General features: G+C 42.4%; 1 protein-coding gene across 10 annotated transcripts; it reads left to right on the top strand.

The window, feature by feature from the left end:
- Positions 1-1,888: 1,888 nt before the first annotated feature.
- LOC133040592 (uncharacterized) lies at positions 1,889-19,971 on the top strand. 10 transcript variants are annotated; one of them, XM_061120490.1, is made up of 7 exons: positions 1,889-2,158; positions 3,382-3,480; positions 7,962-8,228; positions 13,216-13,556; positions 14,957-15,091; positions 15,289-15,377; positions 17,029-19,971. In XM_061120490.1, the coding sequence occupies exons 2-7, from the start codon at positions 3,408-3,410 to the stop codon at positions 17,108-17,110; spliced, it is 987 nt and encodes a 328-aa protein (XP_060976473.1). In that variant the 5' UTR covers positions 1,889-2,158; positions 3,382-3,407; the 3' UTR covers positions 17,111-19,971. The 10 variants fall into 10 exon arrangements, with proteins under 10 accessions (XP_060976473.1, XP_060976469.1, XP_060976472.1 ...); XM_061120486.1 differs by having other exon boundaries at positions 7,851-8,228; XM_061120489.1 differs by having other exon boundaries at positions 1,891-2,048.
- Positions 19,972-26,339: the final 6,368 nt, after the last annotated feature.

Here is a 26,339-nt window from a genome sequence, read left to right as displayed (position 1 = left end):
CTGTTATAAAGGAAGAGAAGAGGAGGAATAGTGATGGCTAGTCTGCACCTGCTGCTGTCTGCTTCTCCCCTCAGCCCAGCTCTGGGGCTTCTCAGCTACTCTGTGGTAAACCATGCATGGCTGGCTTGATGACTCTTGTCTTTCACCTAGGAAGGGTGACTGTGGAAAAGACTAATTAGATCCTTTCCCCCAAATTTCCCTTTACCTAGGCTACCTAACATTTCTCCCAGAACTGCATGTTCCTCCCACATAAGGAAAGAGTCAACCTCTATCTCCTCAGGCCTTTCACAATCATGACTTCAGTTTCTCAGAAACTACATTCTCCTGAGCAAGTCCATAGCTGGGCTGATGTTGAAGTTTGTGAGCATCTTGTCAGTTACTTAAAACACAGCATTGAAACATGTATATTATCAAGTGTGAAACAGATCGCTAGTCCAGGTTGGATGCATGAGACAAGTGCTTGGGGCTGGTGCACTGGGACGACCCAGAGGGATAGGATGGTGAGGGAGGTGGGAGGGGGTTCGGGATGGGGAACACATGTAAATCCATGGCTGATTCATGTCAATGTATGGCAAAAACCACTACAATATTTGTAAAGTAATTAGCCTCTAATTAATAAATTAGCCTCTAACTAATAAAAATAAATGAAAAAAAAAACCTAAAATTAAAAAAAAAAACACAACACAACCTTGAGAAAGTTATTTAATCTCTTTGTAATTTCAGGATGATCCTTCAATAGATGCATGTAATGCTTAGATAATACCATGTTATGAGGATTTGATTAAGCATATATTTTAGATTAATTGAAAGAACACATAGGATAGATATTCAATACATTTGAATCAGTTCTAATGAGGTGGATGAAACTGGAGCCCATTATACAGAGTGAAGTAAGCCAGAAAGAAAAACACCAATACAGTATACTAATGCATATATATGGAATTTAGAAAGATGGTAACGATAACCCTATATGCAAAACAGAAAAAGAGACACAGATGTATAGAACAGACTTTTGGACTCTGTGGGAGAAGGCGAGGGTGGGATGATCTGAGAGAATAGCATCAAAACATGTATATTATCAATTGTGAAACAGATCGCCAGTCCCGGTTTGATGCATGAGACAAGTGCTCAGGGCTGGTGCACTAGGATGACCCAGAGGGATGGGATGGGGAGGGAGGTGGGAGGGGGATTCAGGATGGAGAACACATGTAAATCCATGGGTGATTCATACCAATGTATGGCAAAAACCACTACAATATTGTAAAGTAATTAGCCTCCAACTAATATAAATAAATGAAAAAGAGAGAGAAAAGAATAGATATTCAGTAAGTGCATTCTTCATATAACTCAGCTCTCTATTGGGATAATTTGCTTTTTGGAATTCAAATAAGATAGCTATGACCCCCCCATCAAGTCCCTTGGACATCCAGATTTCCTGACAATTTCTGTGTGTTCTCAGAGGCTTAATTTCTCCTAGTCATCTCTCAGATCTCTGTTTCCTGGACTCTTCATATCACTTGACTCTACACTTACCTCCTATCTGACCTTCCTGACACACACACTCATTGTGTAGATCCAGGTCTTATTTCCTTTAATTCCCCAAAGATTCCTGGCACCAAGTGTTTGTGTTTAGTAAACTCTTCACAAAGTTTCTGCAGTTGGTTTGTGTGCTTGTTTATGTGTTATGCCCTAGTACAGGATGGTTAGTATGTTGAATGTGAGATAGGATACCTCGACTTTTTAAAAGTTCTAGGTGTTTTTCTAGCATATAAAGTCTACTGTCTGGCTCTCTCCCAGCGTCCGTGGCCTGTAACACATTGCTGGTTTTCTCTCTCTAGGCTCCTCCTCCTCAACCCACTTAAGCAAATGATTTTCAAAGCCAGACATGTCTCACACAAAGATTGCTCACTACAGGGGTAGGGACTTGGGGGAGGAGGAAATACCAGACTCGTTCTTCTTCACCCTGAGAATGACCAGTAGATGAACTGCCTGGATTTTGACTGCATTCAGAAATTTCTGACCACAGGACTCACGGATCATCTTTTGAAGTAATTTCCTCATTAGTAGATTGGGTTGGAGGAAATGAGCCAGTGCTGGATATTCTCTTGTCTGAGATGTTGCAGAGCAGTTTATGGGAGCAAGCACAAAATGGACTCCTGTGAGTTGTTTGAGGCCATAGAGAGGGATGGGACAGTGACTGTGATGTGGGGAATTTTTTTCCTAGAGTTGGTTGTCAAGAATCCAGACCTTACCTGTGATTCACTGTGTGACTTTGTGCAGGTCATGCAGCCACTCTTGATCTTAGTTTTCACATCCAGGAAATGGGTTTAGTGCACCGTGCCCTGAGTACCTTGAGTGCATGATTGTGGGGCCAGCCTTGTGGATGCAGCATTGAGGCCTGGGCAGCTGAGGAGAAAGCTTCAGTGGGCAGGAGAAGGAGGCATGGATCAGGAGTTATGTAGATGGGGCTTCTCCTGTGGTATGTGGGGCATGACAGTTCTCAGGTGTGAGGTATTCAGTCTGGGGAGAAGACACCAGAGTGGGAGCCTCAGTAGGTGGCGGTGAGTCTGAGGCAGCTGAGGCTGTGGACAGGAGGAGTGTAGATATCCACGCCTGCCCCTCCATGATAGCAGGAGCAGGGCTGGCAAAGGATGAAAGGGAAGTTGTGGGTGTGATGCAGACAAGAGCCTATCAGAGACTGTGGGGTCTGGCTTTGTCCTGTGTGTTGGCAGGATAACTGGTACTAGTGACAACTAAGAAAACCAGAAGAGTGCAAGCAATAGATAAATGCCAATATTTGTACTGGGCATGTGGGAACGCGACACTTTTAACAACGATCTTTATTTTCTTTTAGTAATGGCTTCTTACTTAAGCAACAGATAGTTGAAGTTCACAGAAAATCAAAAAGGAAGGTTATCTCACTAAATGATGTAAAGAAGATGTCTTGCCCACCCTGGCTATAATAGTGTGGTGCTGTAGTGTAATAGTTCTGTGCTGGACCACAGGTTGATATTAGTGACCAAGGCTGCCTGGGCTGAGCTGTTAACCAGGGGAAACTAGGAAAGGGATTATAATGGGGGTAGGGGTAAGGAGTGTGCGATCACCAAACTAGCATGACCACAGAAATGGGGCGCCTTGCCTACAGTACAGGTACATCATAAAGTGGAGTTGTTTATATATTTTTCTGCAATAGTTTATTGAGGTCCTATTGTAGGTTCTGGGGATGATATGAAACATCTGAATGGCTTATTCTATCCATGTGAACTGGCATCCAGAACTAACTTGGTAGCCCCACCCTTGGGGTGGGGAAGAGCTCAAGAACTCGTAGGAGTGAAGCCTTTCCCGCTCGCTTGCTGCTCCTCCTAAATGTTTCCTCTGTAGCTGCATAGGCTGGCAGGCAGCCTGAGATGGATCCCTCCTCAGAAGACCCCCACCTCTGCTGGGCCGCCCGGCTCCTGGGACTCACCAGCCTCCTCCTCAGTGAGTAGCCTGGGCTCTTTGTGGTGGGGGGCAAGATTCAGGGACCCTTCTCTCTCTGATGTCTTAGAGTGTGTTGAGGCTGGGAACTCTGAGTGGAGGCAGCCTTGGCTAGTGTAAGGGATTCTTTGCTAGGGAGATGAGGACACTACTGCTTCAATAACAGGGAAACCAAGACAGCCTGGAGCTACTTGGGGAGAGGAATAGAGAGATATAGAAGCAGCTTCTGGGGGAACAAAGGAGTGCTCCCCAAAGGAACAAGACTCCCCTGACCAGACAGAGGGATGTAACAGCCTCTGCCATTGTCCCATGGAGAAGGGGCAGACCTAAAACCATGTATCTGAACTGGAGGAAGCAAATGGGGTCTAGTTTTCTTGGGCCAATGCAGGATGTTGAATACAGTAAAATTCTAATTTTGTAAAGTGAGGAGCAGCCTGCAAAATTTAAGGGTGTCTGTATAGCCACATGCTGTATAAGAATGAAGAAACCATGGAAGGAACAGAAAACTGCTAAGTGGGTTCCAGGAGGGGGTGAACTTGGAGAAGAAAGAAAGGAGGGTGAAGCAGAGAGGACTGGGAATTAAGCAAAAAGGGAACTTAAAGAAAGACTGTCGTGAGAAAGCTGTATATCTCATTTATGACTTCCTCAGAGACTATGTGTTTGTAATGAAATTAAATAAAAACTGATGAGAATATAATGACAGTGAAGTGTCAATTCTGAAAAAGTTTGGAAAGGTTTTATTGTTTTGATTTTTGGTTTTAGAGGCTTTCCAGGTGGCTTAGTGGGTAAAGAACCCGCAGGAGATGTAAGAGGTGCAGGTTTGATCCCTGGGCTGGGAAGAATCTCTGAAGGAGGGCATGGTGATCAGTATTCTTGCCTGGAGAATCCCCATGGACAGAGGAACCTGGCAGGCTACAGTCCACGGGGTTGCAAAGAGTTGGATGCAACTGACTTACTGACACACACAGATCCCAGTCATTATATGAACTCGTTGGAGTTATATAAAATTCAGTGGGTTAGAGAGCATTTGTAAAAGTTCATTCTAAGTTGTTTCAGTTGTATCCAACTCTTTGTGACCCTGTGGACTGTAGCCCTTCAGGCTTCTCTGTCCATGGGATTCTCCAGGCACTAATATTGGAGTGGATTGCCATGCCCTCCTCCAGGTCTTCCTGACCCAGGGATTGAACCCACATCTCTTATGTCTCCTGCATTGGCAGGCCAGTTCTTTACCACCAGCGCCACCTGGAAAACATTTGTAAACAGATGTCTTGAAATAACAGTGAGCTTTGCATGACATTACTCACATTTAACTAGGTACCTTTGTGACAATAGTAACATGTAAGCTTTTTCTTCTCTCTCTCAATTTTATTTAACTGGAGAGATATGTTAGAGTTCTTTTTTTTTCTCCTGTAGTTCCTGAGGCTCAAAGATTACATAAGAAGGGCAGACAAATAGACATGCAGAGAGAGAGAGAAAGGGAGAGAGTGAGAGAGAATGAGAGAGAGAGACCTCTCTATCTTCTTCTTCATATATAGGCACTAATCTCTTCATGAGAACCCCAAATCTGAATGGCATAAAAGAGCAGAAATGTAGTTCTGGAGCCCAAAAGTCCAAAATCAAGGTGTCAGCAGGACTATATTCTCTCTAAAACCTGTAGGGTGTATTACTTCGTGTGGGCTGCCAAAGCAAGATGCCACAGACTGGGTGGCTTATCAACAGAAATTTGTTTTCCCTTAGTTCAAGAGGTGATATTCTAAGCTCAGGTTTCATGCCAATTCTGTTTCTGGTGAGAGAGGGATAGGGCACTGTGTCATGGGGGCCTTCTGGCCATGGCGTTTGTGTCCTGATTTGTTTAGAGGGACTGGTAACACAGTCTTGCCCAGCTCTTCTCAGCTGACCTTCTGTGAACTGTGTGGGGGAGTCCATTCTCATCTCAGGGTGTGTGCTTTACAGTGGGGGCCCCCAATTCCTGGGCCATGGACAAGAACTGGTCCCTGGCCTGTTAGGAACTTGGCCACACAGCAGGAGCTAAGTGGCAGGTGAGCGAGTGAAGTTTCATCTGTATTTACAGCCATTCCCTATCACTCCAGCAATTTGAGTGCTGCCCAAGCTCAGGAAAACAAGCTCAGGGCTTCCACTGATTCTACATTATGGTGAGCTGTACAATTATTTCATATATATCACAGTGTATTATTATAATAATAGAAATAAAGTGCACAATAAATATAATGTGCTTGAATCATCCCGAAACCATCCCCTGCCCCCGTCTGTGGAAAAATTGTCTTCCATGACACTGGTGCCTAGTGCTGAAAGGTTGGGGACTGCTGCTCTACAGGGTAATATGTCCTTTGCAGCAGACCTAGTCTTGCACTAGGGTCTCAGAGGGGAGTGAGGTGTAGAATGAATGGATAGAAGAGGGGTTGCGAGGAGCCAGATAGGATGTATGGATGAGTGAATACCGTTTCCTCTCGTGGACCACTGTCCCCACTGATACAGATCATGAGGGCTTTTGACCTGGGACTAAAAGGTTGTTAAGCTCAGTGTGAGGACCATAGTTCTGCAAAAGGAGCTGAAAGGACTGTGGTGAAGGCCTGACCCTGAGGAAAGGCTTTATTAAATGATATGATGATTAAATGAATACAAAAATATCTGAAACACCTGTGCATATGAATGCTGGCATGAGCTATTCTCTGCTTCCAGTGAGACCAGGAATGGGTATTAGTACAGAAGGAGGGAGGCAGGTTTAAGATGAGAACTTAATGATTTGAAGAGAAAACTGGGCATTTGGAGTCCCACCCAGGTGAATCTTGACCTGAAGGAGGAAGGAGATTGTTTTTGCTTTCAGGATAAAGTCATTCTGTGGCACTTTCCTGGTCCTGTACTGTCCTACCCTGGTCACTTAAAGGACGGCATCAGGTCTCTTGAACTTAAGCCTCAAGTGGGAAGATGGGCTCTGGATCAGGTGGCCCTGAAGGGAATGTACCCCATGGTCACAGCTCTGCAGGAAAGTGTCTGAGGAAGGCCCACTGCGACCTCTCAGGGACTAGCTGGGAAGTGTTGATTTGGTGGCAGAGACAGCAGGGCTCACCAAGTGATCACTTGCTCCCTCTCATATTCTAGCCTCTGGCCGTTAGCCAGGGCCTTGTGACCAGTGCTGGCCACAGTCAAGAGCAGAGAGCTCGCTACTTCTGGACGGAAGCAGGGAAACCCCTGTGTAACTCTCCTCTCTCCCCTCCCTGCTGTAGGGCTGGGAGCCCATGAGGATGCTGTGAGCTCCATGTCTGCAGCTACAAGAAGGTGGAGCCTCTTCCATGTGTGATAGGACCTCTCTCTGTCACTCATTCATGGGAACTGTGGTGGGGGATATAAACACCCCTTGTTCTAAGACCATGAGGTATTATAACCATTTTTACACAGCTTAGTTTATTTTCTCCTGACTACTATACTGCCTGTAAAGAGCAGGAAGGAGACCAGCCTTCATATTTGTATTAGGTGTCTATTGCAATTAGGTGTCTATTGTATAACCTGTTACCCCCAAACTTAGTGCCTTGAATACTACCCAGTCAGTTTCTGTGGGTGAGGGCCTAGGAGTATTTCAGCTTGGTCCTCTGGCCCAGGGTCTCCCCAAGTGAAATCAAGGTCTTGGCTGGGGCTTCATCAGCCCTAGGGTCATCTGAGGATATGCTTCTAAGTTCACTTGTGCAATTGCTGATGGGAGACAGTTTCCGTGCCTGTTGGGTTGAGGGCCTCAGTTCCTCCCTGGCTGTTGGTCAGAGGCTCCCTCAGTTCCTTGCCATGTGGGCCCCTCCTTAGGGCAGCTGACAACATGATAGCTGGGTTCCTCAGAGTGAGAAAGAAAGAAAGTGAAGGAGAGAAAGTGTGTGTGTGTAAGGAAGAGGAACCCTACTGTCTTGTGTAACCTAGTATCATGGAGTGACATCCATCTGTGTCTGTATTCTATTCCTTAGAAGCCAGTCACTAGGTGCAGCCCATATTCCAGGGGAAGAGGTGTCAAAATGGTGTGAACAGGAGGAAGGGGGGTCTTTGGGAAACACTTTAGAAGCCCTTCTGACAATCTTACACTTAATATATACCTGAAAATGTGATTCAGACACATGATCTCACATAATTCACACACATCATTATCAGCCATGTAAGGAAAATGTGGATTAGCAGGCTTAGGTAACTTGTAGAAGGTTTATGCACCACCAGAACCAGGACTTGATCCCAGAATTATTTTAAATTCATTGTACTTGCATTCCAAGAATCAGAAGAGTATATTGGATGGATTTAATGAAAAAGATGAATCCTCTTGTTTTCTCCTTTATTCTTAACTGAGAAACTACTCACAGTTCCTGTCTCCATTGTTCTAGGCATCTGCAGCACAGTGGTCCAGAGTTCTGGAAAATATAATTCTGAAGTTCAGAATTCTGGATTTGTTCCCATGCAGGGGATTCAAGGACATTCTGTGTTGTTTCATATAGTCAAGAAGCAAGAAGCTGACCCAGAGGAGGTCTCATGGGGCTTTGGCCCTGAGTCAAACTACAGAGTCCTGCTGCGAGTCCGCCATGGGACAGACACCCCAACCTGGGTCAGCCTCCAGGACAAGTACCAGCACAGGGTCCATGTGCCCAATGTGACATCCCTGAGGATTGAGAACCTGACCCCAGAGGACAGTGGGCAGTACCGGGCTCGAGTCAGCTTCACTGGAGGAAGAGAACTTACTCAGGTTTTCCACCTCACTGTCTATGGTGAGTGACACTCCTCACCCCACCCTATGGCTTCCCTCCTGCCTTTGTGCTAGGAGTTTCACATAGGCCCCGTTTTTCATGATCCCTTCCAGACACCAGCCTTCATATCCTGTTTTCTCTTTCAGAATTAGGGTAGGTAGGTTTGCCACAAATGGTGTACAGAGCTGATATTCATACCAGAGATAAAATTACTTCAGTGTTTTGGGAAGGGAGGATGAAAATTTGGGTAAATGTATTTCTCATTAGCTCAGTTCAGTTCTATTCAGTTGTTGAGTTGTGCCTGACTCTTGTGACCCCAAGGACTGCAGCATGCCAGGCTTTCTGTCCATCACCAACTCCAGGAGCTTGCTCAAACTCATGTCCATCGAGTTGATGATGCCATCAAACCATCTCATCCTCTGTCATCCCCTTCTTCTCTTGCCTTCAATCTTTCCCAGAAGCAGGGTCTTTTCCAATGAATAAGTTCCTCCCATCAGGTGGTCAAAGTATTGGAGCTTCAGCTTCAGCATCAGTCCTTCCAATGAATATTCAGGACTGATTTCCTTAAGGATTGACTGGTTGGATCTCCTTGTAGTTCAAGGGACTCTGAAGAGTCTTCTCCAACACCACAATTCAAAAACATCAGTTCTTCAGGGCTCAAATTTATTTATGGTCCAACTTTCTCATCCATACATAACTACTGGAAAAACCACAGCTTTGACTAGATAGACCTTTGCTGGCAAAGTAATGTCTCTGCTTATTAATATCCTGTTTAGGTTGGTCACAGCTTTTCTTCCAAGGAGCAAGTGTCTTTTAATTTCATGGCTGTAGTCACTGTCTGCAATGATTTTGGAGCCCGAGAAAATAAAGTCTGTCACTGTTTCCATTGTTTCCCTATCTATTTGCCATGAAATCATGGGACTGGAAGCCATGATCTTCATTTTTTGAATGTTGAACTTTAAGCCAGCTTTTTCATCCTCCTCTTTCACTTTCAACAGGAGACTCTTTAGTTCTTCTTTGATTTCTGCCACAAGGGTGGTGTCATAGGCATATCTGAGGTTATTGATATTTCTCTTGGCAATCTTGAGTCCAGTTTGTGCTTCATCCAGCCCAGCATTTTGCATGATGTACTCTGCATATAAGTTAAATAAGTAGGGTGACAATATACAGTCTTGAAGTACGCCTTCCCAATTTGGAACCAGTCTGTTTTTCCATGTCTGGTTCTAACTGTGGCTTCTTGACCTGCATGCAGATTTCTGAGGAGGCAGGTAAGGTGGTCTGGTATTTCCATCTCTTGAAGAATTTTCCACAGTTTGTTGTGATCCACATAGTCAAAGTCTTCAGTGTAGTCAGTGAAGCAGAAGATGAAGTTTCTCTGGAATTCTCTAGCTTTTTCTATTATCTAACAGATGTTGGCAATTTTCTCTGGTTCCTCTGCCTTTTATAAATTCAGTTTGAACATCTGGAAGTTCTCAGTTCATGTACTGCTGAAGCCTGGCTTGGAGAATTTTGAGCATTGCCTGCTAGTATGTGAGATGAGTGCAATTGTGTGGTAGTTCAAGTATTCTTTGGCATTGCCTTTTTTTGGGATTGGAATGAAAACTGACCTTTTCCAATCCTGTGGCTACTGCTGAGTTTTCCAAATTTGCTGGCATACCGAGTGCAGCACTTTCACAGGATCATGTTTTAGGACTTGAGATATCTCAGTTGGAATTCTGTCACCTCCACTAGCTTTGTTCATGGTGATGCTTCCTAAATCCCACTTGACTTTGCACTCCACGATGTCTGGCTCTAGGTGAGTGATCACACCATCGTGGTGGTCTGGGTCATTAAGATCTTTTCTGTATAGTTCTTCTGTGAAGAAGTTCTCCACTTCTTGCTAATAAGTTCTGCCTCTGTTAGGTCCATTCTGTTTCTGTCCTTTATTGTGCCCATCTTTGCATGAAATGTTCCCTTGGTATATCTAATTTTCTCTAAGGGATCTCTAGTCTTTCCCATTGTATTGTTTTTCTCTATTTCTTTGCATTGATCATTTAGAAAGGCTTTCTTATCTCTCCTTGCTATTCTTTGGAACTTTACATTCAGATATACCTTTCCTTTTCTCCTTTGCCATTTGCTTGTCTTCTTTTCTCAGCTATTTGTAAGGCTTCTTCAGACAGCCATTTTGCCTTTTTGTATTTCTTTTTCTTGGGGATGGTTTTGATCACCACCTCCTGTACAATGTTACAATCCTCCATCCATAGTTCTTCATTAGTATTTGTTATAATAATTATTCTTCATTATAGAACTCAGTTTATTTGATTTGTGTATTAACTCTATCTATCGCTTCTATCAAAAATCACAAATTACTGGACATGAAACAACAGACTGGTTCCAAATCAGGAAAGGAGAACGTCAAGGCTGTATATTGTCACCCTGCTCATTTAACTTATATGCAGAGTACATCATGAGAAATTCTGGGCTGGATGAAGCACAGCTGGAATCAAGATTGCCAAGAGGAATATCAATAACCTCAGATATGCAGATGACGCTACCCTTATGACAGAAAGCAAAATAGAACTAAAGAGCCTCTTGATGAAAGTGAAAGAGGAGAGTGAAAAAGTCGGCTTAAAACTCAACATTCAGAAAACTAAGTTCATGGCATTCGGTCCCATCACTCCATGGGAAAAAGATGGGGAAACATTGAGAGACTTTATTTTTTTGGGCTCCAAAATCACTGCATATGGTGACTGCAGCCATGAAATTAAAAGACACTCGCTCCTTGGAAGAAAAGCTATGACCAACCTAGACAGCATTTTAAAAATCAGAGACATTACTTTGCCAACAAAGGTCCATCTAGTCAAAGCTGTGGTTTTTCCAGTAGTCATGTATGGATGTGAGAGTTAGACTATAAATAAAGTTGAGCACTGAAGAATTGATGCTTTTGAACTCTGGTTGGAGAAGACTCTGGAGAGTCCCTTGGACTGCAAGGAGAGCTGACCAGTCCATCCTAAAGGAAATCAATCCTGAACATTCATTGGAAGGACTCTTGCTGAAGGTGAAACTCAAAGGCTTTGGCCACCTGATGGGAAGACCTTACTCATTGGAAAAGACCCTGATGTTGGGAAACATTGAAGGTGGGAGGAGAAGAGGTGACAGAGGATGAGATGGTTGGATGGCATCACCGATTCGATGTACATGAGTTTGAGTAAGCTCTGGGAGTTGGTGATGGACAGGGAAGCCTGGTGTACTGCAGTCCACAGGGTTGCAAAGAGTCGGATGTGACTGAGTGACTGAACTGAACTAGTGGCTTAAGACACAAAAATATCATTTTATCTTTCTGGAGGTCAAAAGTCAGACAGAAGTCTCACTAGGCTAATCAAGTTGACTTAAAAAAATTATTAACAATCTAGAAGTTGAGAGTTATGTTTTATTTGGTAGATATTTTCAGGACTTCAAGCCTGAGAGACAGCATCTCAAGTAACCCTGAGAGAACTGCTCTGAGGAGGCAGGGGGAGGAGTCAGGTCATATAGAAATTTGCAAGAAGGGGCAAGTAGTCTGAACATTAAAGGATTATTGGTAATTAAGCAAAACCAGATATCTCAAGGAATTTAGCACTTTCCCATGTATGGGAAGGTGCAAAAATCTGGGTTTACTGAAGTCATTCCTTTCATATCCATCTCAGCTCTCTGGGGCTTTTTCCCTCCCCCCCCCCCCCATCACCCCAGCTCCTCAGGGATCACCATGGGAAATGACTGAAGGCTGTAAGATAAGAGGCATTGTTCTTCCCGGGCCCCTTCTGAGCTCAGAAATTCATATTTGGGGGCTAGAATCACTGGTGGCTGTGACATCCTTGTTTATTGATATGGCAGGAAATGCTCCATTTCTTAATGCTGTCAGAACTGTCTTCCTTCCTTTAGGTTCCAGAGGAACAAATGACTGCCAGCATTCTTTGACTCATGGTCACACTTGTCCATCTTCAGAGCCAGCAATGGAGGGGTGATTTCCTCTCACACTGATCCCTCTGACTTCCTCCTCTTCTTCCTTCTTCTACTTTTAAGGACCCTTGTATTGCCTTGGTTCCAACCAGGTATTCTGGAATAAATCCCTATTTAAAGGTCAGTTAATAAATATCCTTAATCCATCTGTTACCTTCATCCCTCTTTGCCAAATAGCCTAACATAAACAGAGGTTCTGGGGATTAGTGCATTATGTATCTACCACAATTTGGAAATCTATAGGTAGGTAGTCCTCCCTGTCCTCTCTCGTTTTACCAGCCAGAGATATAATTGCTCACAAAGACTCCTGAAATCTCGCTCCCAAATCCTCAATAGATATAGGAGAAAACTGACACTGCAACTTAAGAGCCTTATTTAGTCAACTCTTTGTTTCCCTAAAGTTTCTGTTGCATAGGGAAATATCTACTACGAGAATGACTTTGAACCCTTTAGGACCCCATGTGATATCTATAACAGACTTGTCAATCAGCAACTTCTCTGCCTATGGGGACTTCAAGTTTAGTGGCATGTTCTAACCACACTTGGGTTGTAGTTCCTGGTCACTACCAGTGAATCTCTTAGAAATGTCTTTACTTTTGGCATCTAGCACAGGCCATATGTCAGTACTCCACAAGGGCTGTGCAGTCCCAGGAATCATCTGAACAGGAGAAGCAGGGCAATGGCCCTGGGCCAGGTCAAGTTCTTCCCTCCCCAACTTCTTCCCCTGGAAAGAAGGAAACATCTCAATTTCTTACATACAATGAGTCCTGGAAGGTGAAGTCCATCATACAATTTTTTTTATGGAAGAATTTTAAGGCTTGCTAATCTACTGAGTTCACACAGGATTTACCTCAATTGTTTCCTTTCTTATTGTCTTTGCTGTATATTTGGATTTTGGAAAAATAGTGTTTCTTCTGGAAAATCCCGAGATGGATATTGCCAGAGCTTCAGCGAGATAATGGATGAAAAACGTGAACTGCCATGTTCTCCACTCATGTGATGCTCCGTTCTCTTGTCTCACCTACCCCAGAGCCCATGCTTCTTCCTGAGATCCTGGTCAAGTCATTATCCATCACACCAGACTGGTGCAATGTCACCCTGGAGTGCAGGGACCCAGGGAACAGAGAGGACCTGGAGGTGACCTGGGAGAGCGAGGGTCTTCCCAGGGAGCTGGAGTGGAGTGGGACACCAGGACCAGCCCCCAGCTCCTGGAGCCTGCATGTGAACTTGTTCCTGAGCCAGCCCAATGCCAGCCTCACCTGTGTGGTCAACAACCATGTGGACAAGAAAATTGTCACTGTAGACTTTGGGAAAGTCTGTTTCCCTGGTGAGTGCAATCTGCCAGAGGAGAGGGACACTCGTGGAGCTCAGGTATATTGGGGTGAGAGCTCTGGGCTTTTGTCCCCACTGTGTTATTAGGACCACCTTCCACCAGGTCGCCCCATACAGGAGCCTGGGAAGCACAACCAATTTGCTTCTGCTTTTGAATTTCTCTCACATCCATGCTCTCCTCTCCACCCCTTGCCCCTATTGGTCCAGGCAGTAGCCTTCCAGTACCTCTCCCCACGTCATTCATCATTCATTGTGTGTCTAGAGTGATCTTTAGGAAAAGTGAATTGGATTCTGTCAATTGTGTCATCTGAGGGACTTGACTTACAGTGTCTCCCTGTAGGATTCAGGGCTCAATGTCTCTCTTCTCATGTGTTTCACACTGGATTGTTTGCCTAGAGCCCCTTCTGACCCTCTGGAATTGCTATTTCCTTTACCACCAGCCCTCCCAAGTCAAGAGTCCTTCACTTCGTTACTTACTGCTGTTGAAGGCCAGTGATCTTAACTGAGTGATCAATACGGTTACACAGGGCCCCATGCTGGTTATGGTTCTGCTTTTAATAACGTTTGAAGAAAAGGAACCTCAGTCTCATTTGGCAGAGGGCCTTGCAGGTGCTGTAATCTGCCAGCAGAGACATTATCTTTTTAAAAGAGTGATCGATGGCCACTCCACACTGAGTAGCAATGCTGTTTGTGGATTTGTCTCCTGTGCAGATTAGAACACCTTGAGGGCAAAGGCCATGTCTGGTCTTCTTTGAATTCATGTCCCAAGCAAAGATCCTGGTAACTTTCCTCACACTCAGTTTCATTGAATTATGAATGACCTGGTGTATAGTTCACCTTTCTAACCCATTCTCCCCAAGGGAGACCTGACCTGCTGGGGGGCTCTGATATGTCAGCATCACTTAAATCCCCTATAACCCTTGCCTCAGCCTCATCATGGACTCTCAGATAAAATTAAACACTCAGCAAACCCTTAGGAAAGAGACTCTTATCCCCTCTTATCCTCCTTGTCCAATTCTTTCCTGCTCTGTCCTCCTGTCTGCCACAGTGGGATGATGGCAATCCCCAGGGCTGATGATCTGACACAGACATGCCGTGAACATTATGTTCCTCCTTCCTGAAATGCTGTGCCTACCCTGAATATCTGGGAAACTCCTACTCCTCCCTTAAGACTCAATTTATGCATCACCTCCCCTGGAAGGCCCTCCCTGAAGACATGTGTACAAGATGTAAACCTCCATTGAACAGCAATGTCTCTGACTGGGAGATTTTGATATTTTCTCAGTTCAGTTATGAATGAACCTGCTGCACTCTTCAACTTCTGGAACCAGGACTTCAGACTTCTCCCTGTGTTCTCTCTCTATCTCACTATGGCAATGGTTATTTAAAATTCTGTCTTCCCTTAACCATTCTCCATTCTCTCTGTGTGAGGGAATCAGGTTCACAAGAACAGACCATTGCTGGTCTCCTGGAAGGCATCCTATGGGCCGTGGTGGTTGTGCTATTTTTCCTGGGAACTGGACTGTACTTTTGGAAGACATATAAGAAGGAAAGGAACACAGAGAATGGAAGAGGTAGGTTGCACTTCTCTTTCATCCTCAGATAACTCCTCTCTTCCACTGAAACCCTTTCTTCTTCATTTTGCTGCTCAGAGATTGTCCTTGCAAAGGGACTGGTTTCTGTGATCATGGCATTGGGGTCATAACTATGGAGCTGGGCACAGGTTTTTGAGACTGAGATTCAAGCTCCACTCTGTATGTGTGTGACTCAGGAGCAGCATTGCAGGAGGACCACAGGAACCAAGGTGATGGCGACTGGGCAGAGCAGAGCCAGGAAGAGTTTCAAGAAGGCATGTACCAGGTGAGAGGCGGGAGCTGAGCTCGTCCTAGGCTTACTAGGTCCTCTGCAGCTGCACTTGTCCTTATCAAACCTAGTCACTGCTATTTCTGGTCCTACTGTTCTGAACAACCAACAGCATTAACTAGGACAATTTATATATGAGGCCTGTGTGGTACTGGGTACTTAGGGGGAACCATAAACAGTGCATGTCAGCAGCATTTGTTCTATGTGGGTTCCTTTGTGGTCCATTGTTTAGTCACTAAGTCACATCCAACTCTTTGCAACCCCATGGACTGTAGCACTCCAGGCTTCCCTAACCTTTCCTATCTCATGAAGCTTGTTCAAATTCATGTTTATTCAGTTGGTGAGGCCATACAACCATCTCATCCTCTTTCACTCCCTTCTCCTCCTGCCCTCAATCTTTTGTAGCATCAGGGTCTTTTCCAATGAGTTGGCTGTTCACATAGGGTGGTCAAAGTATTGGAGCTTCAGCTTCAGCATCAGTCCTTCCAATGAATATTCAGGACTGATTTCCTTTAGGATTGACTAGTTGGATCTCCTTGCAGTCCAAGGGACTCTCAAGAGTCTTCTCCAGCACCACAGTTCTAAAGCATCAATCCTTTGGTGCTCACTCAGTCTTCTTTATGGTCAACTCCCACATCTGTACATGACTACTGGAAAAACCATAGCTTTGACTATACATACATTTCAGCAAAGTAATTCTGCTTTTTAATATGCTATTTAGGTTGGTCATAGCTTTTATTTCAAGAAGCAAGCATCTTTTAATTTCATGGCTGCAGTCATAGCCCGTACTGATTTTGGAGCCCAAGAATACAAAATCTGTCATTGTTTCCACTTTCCCCTCATCTCTTCACCTTGAAATGATGGGACCAATGCCACGATCTTTGTTTTGTGAATACTGGGTTTTAAGTCAGCTTTTTCATGCTCCTCTTTCACCTTCATCAAGAGACACTTTAGTCCTTCTTCACTTTCTGCCATAAGGGTGTTGTCATCTTCATATCTGAAATTGTTGATATTTCTCTCAGCAATCTTGATCCCATCTTGTGATTCATACAGCCTGGTTTTTTTGTGTGAAGTGCTCTGCATATAAATTAAATAAGTGGGTTCACAGCATACAGCCTCAACATACTCCTTTCCCAATTTTGAACTAGTCCATTGTTCCAAGTATAGTTTGAACTGTTGCTTCTTGACCAGCATATAGGTTTCTCAGGAGACATGTAAGGTGGTCTGGTATACCCAACTCTTTAAGAATTTTTCCACAGTTTTTTGTGATCCCCACAGTCAAAGGCTCTAGTGTAATTAATGAAGCAGAAGTAAATAGTTTTCTGGAATTCCCCTGTGTTTTCTATGATCCAACGCATGTTGACAACTTGATCTCTTATTCCTCTGTCTTTTCTAAATCCAGCTTGTACATCTGGAATTTCTTGGTTTATGTACTGCTGAAGCCTAGCTTGAAGGATTTTGAGCTTTACTTTGCTAGCATGTGAAATGAGTGCAATTGTATGGTGATTTGAACATTCTTTAGCATTGCCTTTCTTTGGGATTGAAATAAAAACTGACATTTCCAGTCCTGTGGACACTGCTGAGTTTTCCAAATTTGGTCTAGTTTATACTTTATCTGCTCTGAGAATCCATTGTCTTTCACTCCTAGAGTATCAGTGCACAACGTCTGGAACAAGAGTTGCCTCTCCACACTGTCTATTCTGCAATCCGGAACACAGGCGAGGGTATGAAGATAATATAATTGGAGGAAACAAAGGAATCTTGGGACACCTCTACTCTGATGCTGACATCCTTCAGATACCTGCTTCAATTCTGGTTCAGCTCTGCTTGCTCTTGGTCTTTTACTTTGACCTTTGTGATCTCAGCTCAACAAGAGATGGACCTGGAATTTCAGAGCTAATAATGGACCAAGTTTTATCTTGGGCACTCTACAAATATTATTTATTCTAGTTCTCACAAGGAACCTCTTTAGGATAGGTATCATGTTCTGTATTTTATAGAACAGTAAATATTATTCCCAAGCTGTTGGTGGCAGACAAAAACCTTAAATTCAATACTGAGTGAATCCAGATTTCACATATTACCCTTTCTCTACATGGGCACTGAATCCTGAAAATTTGGATGGGAATATGCTTCATTTATTCCTCTCCCAAAGACCTAGCCTCTGATGCTGGTGCTGCAATATGGACTGAGTTCATTGTTGAATCATCTGGTGGCTAAAGAGGTATTTCCCCTTAAGTGGACAATGGGGACTTGGTATGTGGGAGATGTGGGAAGAGGGATCTTGACCTCAGTTTAGAGGAAACATTCTGAGAGGAATGCTTCTCACTCTTGGGTCTTGTAAGAGTCCTTCCTCTCCTTACAAGGTGTGTTGTGGATTTCAGCAGCACAGTCACTCCACTTACATTGTTATTCAAAAGTTCACTCAATAGGTTTTACATAAGTTTTTCGTTTAAACATTCAGTGATTCTGTGAGGCAGAAATTTCCACTGCACAGGTGGAAAACTAAAACTTACAGATGTTAAACACCACATTTAAGCTTCTCAAGTAAAGTGATATGCCTGATTTGGGTTTACAGAGGATCACAGTTTCACTAATTTTGACTCTCTTTTCCTCCATTATTCCAGATACCCAACCAATCATTATCTTCCATTGAGTTATCCTTCAAAATGGTTTTTGTAGTCCACCCTCCTCTCATTCTTTTATTCTTATTTTCTACCTATAGAAATATTCTACCTGCAGTTTCACCATTTTCACATTTCCACCAGCAATATAGGAGGATTCCTGCACATAACTCTTATAATTTTTTGATTATAACCTTCCTAGTATGTGTCTGATGTAATATCGCATTGTCATTTTGAATTGCATTTCTCTAATAATTAATGAAATTAGAAGACGATTGCTTCTTGGCAGGAAAACTATGAAAACATAGACAGTGTGTTAAAAAGCAAAGATGTCATGATGGTGACACAGGTCCATATAATCAAGGCTATGGTATTTCAAGTAGTCATGTACAGTTGTGAGAGCTGGGCAATAGAGAAGGCTGAGTGCCAAAGAAATGATGCTTTTACACTGTGGTGGTGTAGAAGGCTCTTGAGAATCCCTTGGAAAGCAAGGAGAGCAAACAAGTCAATCTTAATGGAAACCTGGGATACTCATTGGAATGCTTGATGCTGAAACTGAAGCTCCAATAGTTTGGCTACCTGATGTGAACATCTGACTCATTGGAAAAGATCCTGGTGCTGGGAAAGATTGAAGGCAGAAGGAGAAGAGGGCAACAGAGGATGAGATGGTTGGATGGCATCACTGCTTCAGTGGACATGAACTTGGGCAAATCTGGGAGATGGTGAGGGACAAGGAACCCTGGTGTGCTGCAGTCCATGGGGCTGCAAAGAGTTAGACACATCTTGATGACTGAACAAAAACAATGATGATGAATAAGGTTGAATATTTTTTCATGTGTATTAACTATTTGTATACCTTATTTGAATTAATCTGTCTCTCCCTCTAAGTCTCTCTCATCATGCTTTGTTTCCACCATACCAATAGAACTGCTTTTGTTCAAGTCACTAGGAAACTTCATGTCATTAAATCTAATAGATGGTCTGTTCCATCTCCCTTGAATCTCATCAACAATGGCACTGTCCTTGCTTGAATCCCTGCATCACTTTGTATTCAACAATCACAATTCTTTCTCTCACACTCAGTGGTAGCTTCCTTGTTGCTTTGGCTAGTTTCTTTCTTATCTCTTCAATCTCGCAATTCTGGAATATCCTAGGGATCAGACACAGACCATCCACATCACCTTTCTTCACTATCTACATTCATTACTTTCTGGTGTTATGGCCATGCACTAATCCCCAAACCTGTGTCTATGTAAACTTACGAGGCAAAAATGTCTTACAGATGTAATCAAAGTTAAGGTCCCTGAGATTGGGAGTTACTCTGGATTATCTAGGTGGTCCTATTTTAATCATGGAAGTTCAAAAAAGTGGAAGAATAAGAGGTAGAAAAGTGGGTCTGAGAGATATGAGGTGAGAATTTGACATACTATTGTCTTTGAAGATGGAGTAAGAGGAACATAAGTCCAGCACATATTGGGGTTTGTAGAAGCTAGGAAAGCTTACAACTAGGGGAACATGAAGACTTCAGTCTTACAATTGCCAAGAACTGAATTCAGGTCATAACAAGAACCAGCAGAAAGTGGATTCTCCTACTGAGACTCTAGAAAGGATCATAGCTTATGAATACCTCAATTTAATATCAGTGAGACTCACACCAGATTTCTGATTTTCAGAACTGTGAGATAATAATTTTGTGTTAAGCAACTATATTTGTAGTGATTTCTATGGCAGCAATAGAAAACCAATATAGATATGTACCATCTCATGATTTTAAATACTTGACTGCTCCAAAAATTCTGGTCTGGATTTCTCCAAAAGAGTCCACATTGTAAATATCCAACTGTTTACTTGACTCTCCACTTCGATGTATAACAGATATCTCAAATTTTACATGTTTATGTTTAAGCTTCCTAACCATGTTCTCGTACAGTTTTCCAATCCCAATAAATGCTACCTTCATACTTTCATTTTTTTGTCACATAATTTTGCTGTTGTCCTTGATTTTACTCATTTTCTCACAACCCACATTCTATTAGCAAATACTGTTACCTTTTCTATCTATCAATATTTTTAATCTATTATCTATTTATCTATCATCTGTTTGTATTGGTAATATGACTACCTCTTACCACATATCTGATCCAAGATGACCACCAATTTTCACATGGAGTAGTTTAGTAGCCTCACACTCTCTCTGTTTCTGTACCCCTTTATGTTTTTTTTTCAAATAGCATTCAGAGTAGTCTTTCTAATAAGTTACATCATATAGGCAGGATGTGATTAACAGCAGATATTGGGTTATCTTGGTATTATAAATAGATATTCACATATGTTTATCTGGGCCGTAAGGAATATAAAAATTGATGTGAAGGTATTGGTAGTGGTTGTCTTCTGGGGTCTGTCTCTTCTGTATCATATTTTCCAAAATAACTTAACAGAAAGAAAAGATCTTCTATTTAAATTTTTGAGCATGGGATTGATATGACCTAATGTCATGACTAAGAGCTGATCTTAGTAAAGTCACATACATACAAAGAGGAAGTTTGTCATCTTGTTAAACTAGTTGTTATGGACTGAATTGTCCCCTCAAAAATCCACATGTTGAAGCCCTAAACCTTAATGTGACTGGAATTTGAGATATAGTCTTTATGGAGGTAATTAAGGTTCAATGAAGTCAATAGGGAGGAGAAATTTGATAGAACTTATGAGAAGAGAAAGAGCTCTCTCTCTGCCCTGACAGAGAAAAGGCCATATGAGGTCACAGTGAGAAGCTGTTGTCTGCAAGCTGTTTCTGCAAGGCATTACCAGAAACCAACCTTCACTGCACCTTGATCTTGGACCTTGAACATTAAAAAATATGAGAAAATAAACTTATGGTGGGTAAGTCATGCAGTCTGTGATATTCTACTAAAGCAGCCAGAGAATACTAACATAAGTTTTCTTTGAAATCACCCATAAACATACTTATATTTGTCTAGACACTAAAGGCAGCAATAGAAAACAAGTAGATGGTATATTTTGTTCTATAGATGAATATTTTGTTCTAATTGTTGCCAACACAAAATCCTTGTTAACTGCTCACAACTCTGGCTATTCTTCAGGTCACCTACAGAGCTTTCAAAAATACAATTGCCTGAAACCCTTACCAAAACTACAAATCATTTGTATTTATTAAAAATCTAAATAGATGATTCTGAAGCATAGTGGGTGTTAAGAACTGAAAACCTTTGGTCTAGATGGTGTTTTCAGAAAGTTCAAATGGGAGGACAAAGAGAGGTTGAGAGTTTGCCTTCCAAGATGATGCTTAATGTGTGCTCAGCACAAAGTGCAATAAAATTGGTTGAATGGAGGAAAGAGTGAATGAAGAGGCTCCTCAACTTGGCATTATTTGCATGTGTTCATCAAGGCTCAGGGTCTGACCCTTAGGCTCAGGCTGAATCCAGAAACTCCATCTCATCATTTGCCCAGAAAGTGAATTAACTTGGAGATGAAAAATCTTGATAACAAATGTCATCAGACACTGCTACATAAAATCATGTTCCTTATTTATAAAGTAACAGTAAACATTATACTTGTCAACTGGGTTGGATATTTCTCTTAGGGCATCCTCTTCCCAAAAAAGGCCACATGGGATACCAAGGTACCACAGAGCTGCCTGGGGAGCCCTGAGTGAGGACAGGTGAGCAGATGCTGTTGGCATGGATCCCAATGGCCTTCTTATGTTAGCTCTCCATCTCCGTGGAAGAGCTTGACTGCCCAGGACATGAGATTCTCCTGCCAGCCCAACTGTGCGCTTCATTTGCCTTTGTCCCTTATCTCTGCTTTGCTACTTTTCTTATTTATCATCTCTTTGATTAATATACTATTTCTTTGATAATGTGCATATGTGAAATTGACTCTTGCTCTGGTCTGAAAGGGAATCTCTATAACTCTCATGTGAGAGAATCTCAAATACTGTCATCTGGTATTTGGTATTTTACTTAACTTTTAAACAAGAACAACATGAAAAACAAACAGAAAGCCCTAAAAACACTAACTAGCTCTATTTAGTTATTTCCAAGGTTTTAGGAGAGAGTATGGAAGGAGAGAGAGAACACCTTCTTAGTATACCACATAGCACCAGGTGAACAATCAATCTGATTTTATGCAGAGACCTAACAAATATGTGGTGATCTGGTTAATGAACTCTGCAACTCTCAAGTTCGGAATCTTCACCTACTTTACCCCTTAGCCTTTCAGTAAGTTCTTGTCATATTTAAAACCACAAAATAGAAATAACAGCAACAAAACCCTAAGAGAATGTAATGAACAATTAACATCTATTAAATGAAAAAGTTTCTATTCTGGAGAAGGTTCCATGTGCACTTGAGAAAAAGGTGAAATTGATTGTTTTGGGGTGAAATGTCCTATAGATATCAATTAGGTCTAGTTGGACCATTGTGTCATTTAAAGTTTGTGTTTTCTTGTTAATTTTCTGTTTAGTTAATCTATCCATAGGTGTGAGTGGGGTATTAAAGTCTCCGACTATTATTGTGTTATTGTTAATTTCCCCTTTTCTTCTTGTTAGCAGTTGCCTTACATATTGCAGTGCTCCTATGTTGGGTGCACATATATTTATAATTGTTATATCTTCTTCTTTGATTGATCCTTTGATCATTATGTAGTGTCCTTTGTCTCCTTTCACAGCCTTTATTTTAAAGTCTATTTTATCTGATATGAGTATTGCTACTCTTGCTTTCTTTTGGTCTCTGTTTGCGTGAAATATTTTTTTTTGAGCCCTTCACTTTCAGTCTGTATGTGTCCCTTGTTTTGAAATGGGTCTCTTGTAGACAGCATATATAGGGCTCTTGCTTTTGTATCCATTCAGCCAGTCTTTGTCTTTTGGTTGGGGCATTCAACCCGTTTACATTTAAGGTAATTATTGATAAGGATGGTCCCGTTGGATTTGCTTTGTTGTTTTGGGTTCGCATTCATACAACCTTTCTGTGTTTCCTGTCTAGAGAAGATCCTTTAGCATTTGTAGAAGAGCTGGTTTGGTGGTGTTGAATTCTCTCAGCTTTTGCTTGTCTGTAAAGCTTTTGAATTCTTCTTCATATCTGAATGAGATCCTTGCTGGGTACAGTAATCTGGGCTGTAGGTTATTCTCTTTCATTACTTTAAGTATGTCCTGCCATTGCTTTCCGGCTGAAGAGTTTCTATTGAAAGACCAGCTGTTATCCTTATGGGAATCCCCTTGTGTGTTACATGTAGTTTCAACAAACACATGAAAAGATGCTCAACATCACTCATTATCAGAGAAATGCAAATCAAAACCACAATGAGGTACCATTACACGCCAGATAGGATGGCTGCTATCCAAAAGTCTACAAGCAATAAATGCTGGAGAGGGTGTGGAGAAAAGGGAACACTCTTACACTGTTGGTGGGAATGCAAACTAGTACAGCCACTATGGAGAAGAGTGTGGAGATTCCTTAAAAAACTGGAAAGAGAACTGCCATATGACCCAGCAATCGCACTCTTGGGCATACACACCAAGGAAACCAGATCTGAAAGAGACACGTGTACCCCAATGTCCATCGCAGCACTGTTTATAATTGCCAGGACATGGAAGCAACCTTGATGCCCATCAGCAGAAGAATGGATAAGGAAGCTATGGTACATATACACTATGGAATATTACTCAGCCATTAAAAAGAATACGTTTGAATCAGTTCTAATGAGATGGATGAAACTGGAGCCCATTATACAAAGTGAAGTAAGCCAGAAAGATAAAGACCAATACAGTATACTAACACATATATATGGAATTTAGAAAGATGGTAACGATAACCCTATATGCAAGAGAGAAGAAGAGACACAGATGTATAGAACAGAATTTTGGACTCTGTGGGAGAAGGCAAGGGTGGGATGATCTGAGAGAATAGCATTGAAACAAGTATACTATCAAGTGTGAAACAGATCACCAGCCCAGGTTGGATGCATGAGACAGGTGCTCAGGGCTGGAGCACTGGGAAGACCCAGAGGGATGGGATGGAGAGGGAGGTGGGAGGGGGGATCGGGATGGGGAACACATGAATCCATGGCTGATTCATGTCAATGTATGGCAAAAACCACTATAATATTGTAAAGTAATCAGCCTCCAGCTAATAAATATAAATGAAAAAAATATATAAAAAAAGAAAAAGTTTCATGATGGGCAATTTCTTGAGAAGTATAAATCACTAAAATTTACTTATGTGTGTACATCAACCTAAGAAAACCAACACAGAAATTATTGTAAAACTTATAAATACATATTTCGCCTTTAAAAGCATAAAGGCCAAATTCTATCAACAGTGGATTCCTTCAAATCTTTGAAGAGGGGTTAGCTTTTATGCCAAGAAACAGACCTTTAAACTTGACAGATGATAGAAATCATTCATTTATGATTCTAAAAACTTGACAAAATACAAAATAAGTAAGCCCCGATCCATTTTTCAAGATTGTTTGGGCACCTCTCACTTTCCTTCTTCTGATGAAAACTGTCTTGTGCACTAAACTTTCAGCTTCCCAAGGAGACTGAGGAGCAGAGAGCCTTTTACCTTCTATAGAAATGGGAATAAGAATAGAGTTCGGCCTCTATTGGGTAGAAACAAGAAGAGGGTGAAACAGCCTTCTGGATGATGGATACTGGACTGGCTAATCTCCCTTCAGTGGGCTGGCTTAATGCCAGGAACTCTGCTTCACATGATGGTTATAGGGAAAATGGGTCTTCAGGATCTGAATTATCCTGTTATTTTGGTAAAGAGAATTTCTTAGAATCTAAGGATGTCTCATTGGAAGCTGGGCTTCCCCAGTGGCTCAGATGGTAAAGGATCTTCCTGCAGTGTGGGATACCTGAGTTTGATCCCTGGTTTGGGAAGATCCCCTGAGAAGGGAATGGCAACCCACTCCAGTATTCTTGCCTGGAGAGTTCCACGGACAGAGGAACCTGACGGGCTACAATCCATGGGTTGCAAAGAGTCAGACACAACTGAGTGAATAATATTTCATTGGAAGTAATCTCACCACGAAGTTCTATCCCATCCTGTGCCTTATAACTACCCATCAGTTAACTGAGCCTATGACTGTGTTCTATCAGTGATGGGAGCTCACTATGTCCCAAAGCATCTATTTCATTTTTGCATGACTCTGACTATAGAATGATTTTCTCTAATATTTAAGGTAAAACCTGCCTCCCTCTATCTTCCTTCTCTGACAATAATTTTGGTCTTGAGGTTTCTCATTACAAATATGACTCCTTGTCAAATCAATGGCCCTTCAAATGGGTTTTTGAGCAGAGAGAAACATCAGTGCACAGTACAGCTGTTTCCTCTTTTAAAAATCCCCACTTACCCCTAACTGCACGGTTTTCTGGGGCACACAGCAATCTTTACTGTCTTTGGGATCCCACTTGGTGTTGTGCCATGGCCTGGGGAGATTGGATTTCACATTTCCTGGGGACAGTAAGCATCACCTCTCCCATAATCTCCTGGGAAAGGAGTGTGCTCTGAAGTGGGTGACATCACTAGCCTGGACATTTCTTGATCCTAACAGATTTCTAGGATTCAACAGGGCAGTTTTCTTGTCCCTTGGGTTCTCACCACACAGGTGGTGCTGGTGTTGGACTGTCCCTAAGGTGGCTCACAGTTAGGACCTAAAAGTGGGGGCTGGTCCCAGGTCCTTCTCTGCTCTAGCTCCTTGTGGTGGCCTTTGCTTTCCCAGGTGAGGTTCAGGTCTGTGGCATTGTTTGTATCAGCTTGTTTTGATGAACTGTGACCATAGAATCTGTGGAATGGATTTGGGCCCTGTGGTAGCAGGAAGCAAGTGAATGTTAGTGGATGAATGGGCAGAGCACTTTTTTTTTTTTTTTGGGTGTACCTGCGGTGAAAATAAGATATTATTCATTGGAAGGACTGATGCTGAAGCTGAAGCTCCAATATTTGGCTATCTGATGTAAAGAGCCAACTCATCAGAAAAGACCTTGGTGCTGGGAAAAATAGAGGGCAGGAGGAAAAAGGGGTGGTAGAGGATGAGATGTTTAGATAGCATCCCCAACTCAGTGGACATGAATTTGCACAAACACCAGGAGATAGTGAAGGACAGGGAAGCATGGCGTGCTCCAGTCCATGGAGTTGCAAAGAGTTGGACACGCCTTAGGGATTGAACAACAGCAACAACAAAAACATGATGATAAGCTCATGTCATTTTACATTTGTCTAAACCCATAGAATATATAATACCAAGAATGAAAAGCATTGTCAGCTATGGATTTTCAGTGATAATGAACGTAGGTCTGTCAACTCTAACAAGCACA

The sequence above is a fragment of the Dama dama genome, chromosome 20, assembly GCF_033118175.1.
Source record: "Dama dama isolate Ldn47 chromosome 20, ASM3311817v1, whole genome shotgun sequence".
NCBI classification, from domain to species: domain Eukaryota; kingdom Metazoa; phylum Chordata; class Mammalia; order Artiodactyla; family Cervidae; genus Dama; species Dama dama.
The sequence above is the reverse complement of the archived record's forward strand: the minus strand, read 5'-3'. Positions and strand labels throughout refer to the sequence as shown.

Coding starts and splice junctions, on each gene's coding strand:
- LOC133040592 (XM_061120486.1), top strand. CDS start 3,408: ATGGATCCCTCCTCAGAAGACCCCCACCTCTGCTGGGCCGCCCGGCTC. Junction 3,481..7,850: donor ACTCACCAGCCTCCTCCTCA/GTGAGTAGCCTG, acceptor CCATTGTTCTAG/GCATCTGCAGCACAGTGGTC. Junction 15,378..17,028: donor TTCAAGAAGGCATGTACCAG/GTGAGAGGCGGG, acceptor TTTCACTCCTAG/AGTATCAGTGCACAACGTCT.